We start from the raw sequence: 3,628 nt of genomic DNA on the forward strand, positions 1-3,628 counted from the left end.
AGTATATCTATATAGTTTTTGAATATATAAGACTAAACTTGAAGAATTTATGCTCGAATTCATACTGAAAATTCAATATTTTAACCCTTCACTCCAAACCCATTCACATAAATTGTGATTGAAAAAATATCATGATTTCATTCTATCTACTCAAAGCAAAATATTCGACAATATTAATAGGAAAAGAAATAAATTACACTAGTTTTTGTGTTTCTTTACTATTCCTTTTGTTTCAACAATGTGTACTACTTTCTTTTATAGTACTTAAAAAAATGATGTTATTATTTATACTTCAATAATAATTTTCAATTTTACATTTAACGTATTATATTTAAAATTATAAAATTCAAATAACAATTTAATAGATTACATATATTTATTGAAATTCAGGCATGACATATCCTTGATCTCTAGTTAAAATATTTGAAGGTGATGAATATATATTATTTGAATTATAATTGAATTCTATGGTAAAGCATATTTTTCTGATGTAACACTAATGACAATGTCAACTTTGAACTCCCTACTTTCCATTTGTCCATTTCTCCAAGCTTACTCTTAGCACCTCTCAAACTCTAAGCTTCTCTCTCCCTCACCTCGCTCCCATCTCTCTCCTCTTTGTGCTTCCCCATGCATGCCCACACAATCCCATTTCCCTAGAGATGTTGAAATTCTTTTTGCATGCCCTCTAAATCATAGTATTTTCTCATTTGTAATTGCCCTTTGTAAAGGGCGCGCACCAACAAGTGTGCGCACCCCTACAACTAGTCTATGCAATGTCGGTGGCTTATCGTTATAGCAACCACAATCGCCAGTATCGTCATCACCATCACCATCTCTTAATCCTCGTTGTGTTATTATTACTAGTCGTTGTCCCGATCAAATCAGATAGTTCTGAGGCAGAAATCCTCTTTCGATTTAGCAAGTCCTTGCAAAAAAATGGCGCAACAGCTAATTGGAATACGAAAGTATCGCCTTGCGATAAAAATACAGATAAACCCAATTGGGATAGTGTTATTTGCGAAAACGGATTCGTTTTCGGGTTGCAATTGGAGGGTAAAGGCTTAAGTGGGACAATAGATGTGGATGCTCTTAAAGATTTGCCTAATTTCAGGACCATAAGTGTTATGAACAATAATTTTGAAGGACCTTTACCGAATTTAAGTAAACTTGCGGGGTTAAAAACGGCATATTTCACAAATAACAAGTTTTCTGGCCAAATTGACAATACTCTTTTTGAAGGGATGCATTGGTTAAAAAAACTTCATCTTGCTAATAATCAATTAAGTGGTAAAATCCCATCTGTTTTGGGTCAATTGCCTAAGCTTACGGAATTGAGAGTTGAAAACAACAAATTTGAAGGCCAAATACCTGATTTTGTTCAAGAGAGACTTATGGATATGAATTTTGCTAACAACTCTCTTGAGGGTCCAATTCCTCATGGCCTTACTAGTCTCAAACCTTCAGCATTTGAAGGTAACTTTTTTTTTCATGTGTAGGATAAATTCCATTTTTTGAAATTATTGTAACACTTATCTAGCTACGACGTACACAAATGTCTACATTTTAAAATGTAGTCGTAAAGATATGTCATGTATGCCTAACTCCACCTTAGAAGCTAGCAAGGATTGATCAAGTTCATATCATCAGCAGATCATCAATCCATTTCCCAATCAATGTGAGACTCTTTAACACTTCTTTCACGCCCATCTCCCAAAACGGAGATGAACCTGACTCTGACACCATATAAAGATATGACGTTTGCATCTAACTAAATCTCAAAAGTTAACTCACGAGGAAAAAATTGTCAAAGTCCATATTAGCAGACAATCAACACATTCCCCATATGGCGCTTTAACCCACATTCTAACAATAGTTCTTCGTCATATTGGCATTAGAAGAATTGTAGTTCATAACAATTTTTATATAGTTTTTAAATATCTAAATTTTAACTTCAAAATATTAAGTTAATCTAAACATGCTCTCATTTTTGTTCATTTGGTACAATAATACAGGTAATGATCTTTGTGATGGTCCATTATCGAAATGCACGAGTGAACCAAAAGTAGCCCTCTGGACAATTATATTGGTGGTTATCGCAGTTGCAGCAGCAGTAGCAGCAATTGTTGTTGTTATCATCATTCTTCGTCGGGGCAAGCAGACACCCGAAACAGAAACAAGACCAACGCCTACACCCTCTGGAGCTGCAGGGGGCGCTACTAACCAAACAGGAGCGCCCTCAGCAGCAGATCTAAACAAAATGGAACAGGGCAGCAATCAAGCAATGGCTGCTCCTGCTCCTGACCAGTCTCCAGAGGGGACCGGTGGACTAAATAATAATAAGAGGCCTGAAGTACAAGCAATACAAAAACTTCTATTCTTAAAAGATGATATTGAAAAATTTGATTTGCCAGATCTACTAAAGGCTTCAGCTGAAATATTGGGTAGCGGTGTATTTGGTTCGACTTATAAAGCTGCACTTAGCATGGGACGTGTTATGGTTGTCAAAAGGTTTAGGCAAATGAATAATGTAGGCAAGGAAGATTTTCATGAGCATATGAGAAGGCTAGGTAGGTTGAGTCATAAGAACTTACTTCCTGTTGTAGCTTTTTACTATAGGAAAGAGGAAAAGCTTTTGGTCTCAGAGTATGTCAACAATGTCAGCCTTGCAGTTCATCTTCATGGTACGTATTTCATACTTTTAAGTTTCCGCGCTAAAATTAGATCATAAAATCATGATTTGCGCTACCAGTTTATTATATTAACTCAATCTATTTTGACCTTTTTTTTATTCAATTCATTTCAAAACAGAGTTGAGATATGCAACTCAAATCTTTTGAAGAGGGCTCATTTGTTGTTCTCTCTACCTACTCTACTAGCTAGAGTGATGATCTGATGTGTGATTATCTCATCTAAGATATTACATTTTTACTATGATGAATTCTGTGATCATCTCATTACACATTGTTTATTTTTTTCAGGTAATAAATCGCGGGGGCAACCAAGTCTTGATTGGCCAACTCGATTGAAAATTGTAAAGGGAGTAGCCAAAGGACTATTGTACCTCTACAACGAGCTACCAAGCTTGACAGCACCCCACGGTCACCTCAAGTCCTCGAACGTACTTCTAAACGAATCCTACGAGCCCCTCCTCACGGACTATGCATTACTACCCGTAGTAAACCTAGAACACGCTCAAGAACACATGATTGCTTACAAATCTCCTGAATTCAAACATAGTGGTCGTATCACACGTAAAAATGATGTGTGGACGCTTGGAATATTAATCCTCGAGATCATAACGGGCAAATTCCCGTCTAATTTCTTGCAACAAGGCAAGGGGAGTGACACGGATTTGGCTACGTGGGTAAGGTCCGTGGTAAATGAGGACATGATGGAGGTAGATGTATTCGAGAAGGAAATGAGAGGTACGACGAATTCAGAGGGGGAAATGATGAAGTTATTGAAGATAGCTTTGGGTTGTTGTGATCTTGATATGGAAAAGAGGTTTGATATGAAGGAAGCAATGGAGAGGATTAAGGAAGTAAAAGAGAGAGATGGGGATGATGATTTTTACTCTACAAGAGGATTATCTGATGATTATACGCAAGTTTCGATGAACATTTGA

General features: G+C 36.5%; 1 protein-coding gene across 1 annotated transcript; it reads left to right on the forward strand.

Annotated features, from left to right (window-relative positions):
* The first annotated feature begins 599 nt into the window (after window positions 1-599).
* LOC102577930 (pollen receptor-like kinase 2) lies at window positions 600-3,628 on the forward strand. Its single transcript, XM_006360585.1, has 3 exons — window positions 600-1,476; window positions 2,016-2,684; window positions 2,982-3,628. Exons 1-3 carry the CDS (start codon window positions 777-779, stop codon window positions 3,626-3,628), a joined length of 2,016 nt encoding a protein of 671 aa, XP_006360647.1. The 5' UTR covers window positions 600-776.

The sequence above is a fragment of the Solanum tuberosum genome, unplaced genomic scaffold (assembly GCF_000226075.1).
Source record: "Solanum tuberosum cultivar DM 1-3 516 R44 unplaced genomic scaffold, SolTub_3.0 scf00328, whole genome shotgun sequence".
Taxonomy (NCBI): Eukaryota; Viridiplantae; Streptophyta; class Magnoliopsida; order Solanales; family Solanaceae; genus Solanum; species Solanum tuberosum.

Bases quoted from the DNA above. Each gene is read 5' to 3' on its own strand.
- LOC102577930 (XM_006360585.1), top strand. From the start codon at position 777: ATGTCGGTGGCTTATCGTTATAGCAACCACAATCGCCAGTATCGTCAT. The intron at 1,477-2,015 runs GTAACTTTTTTT...ACAATAATACAG, and splicing joins CAAACCTTCAGCATTTGAAG to GTAATGATCTTTGTGATGGT. The intron at 2,685-2,981 runs GTACGTATTTCA...TATTTTTTTCAG, and splicing joins CCTTGCAGTTCATCTTCATG to GTAATAAATCGCGGGGGCAA.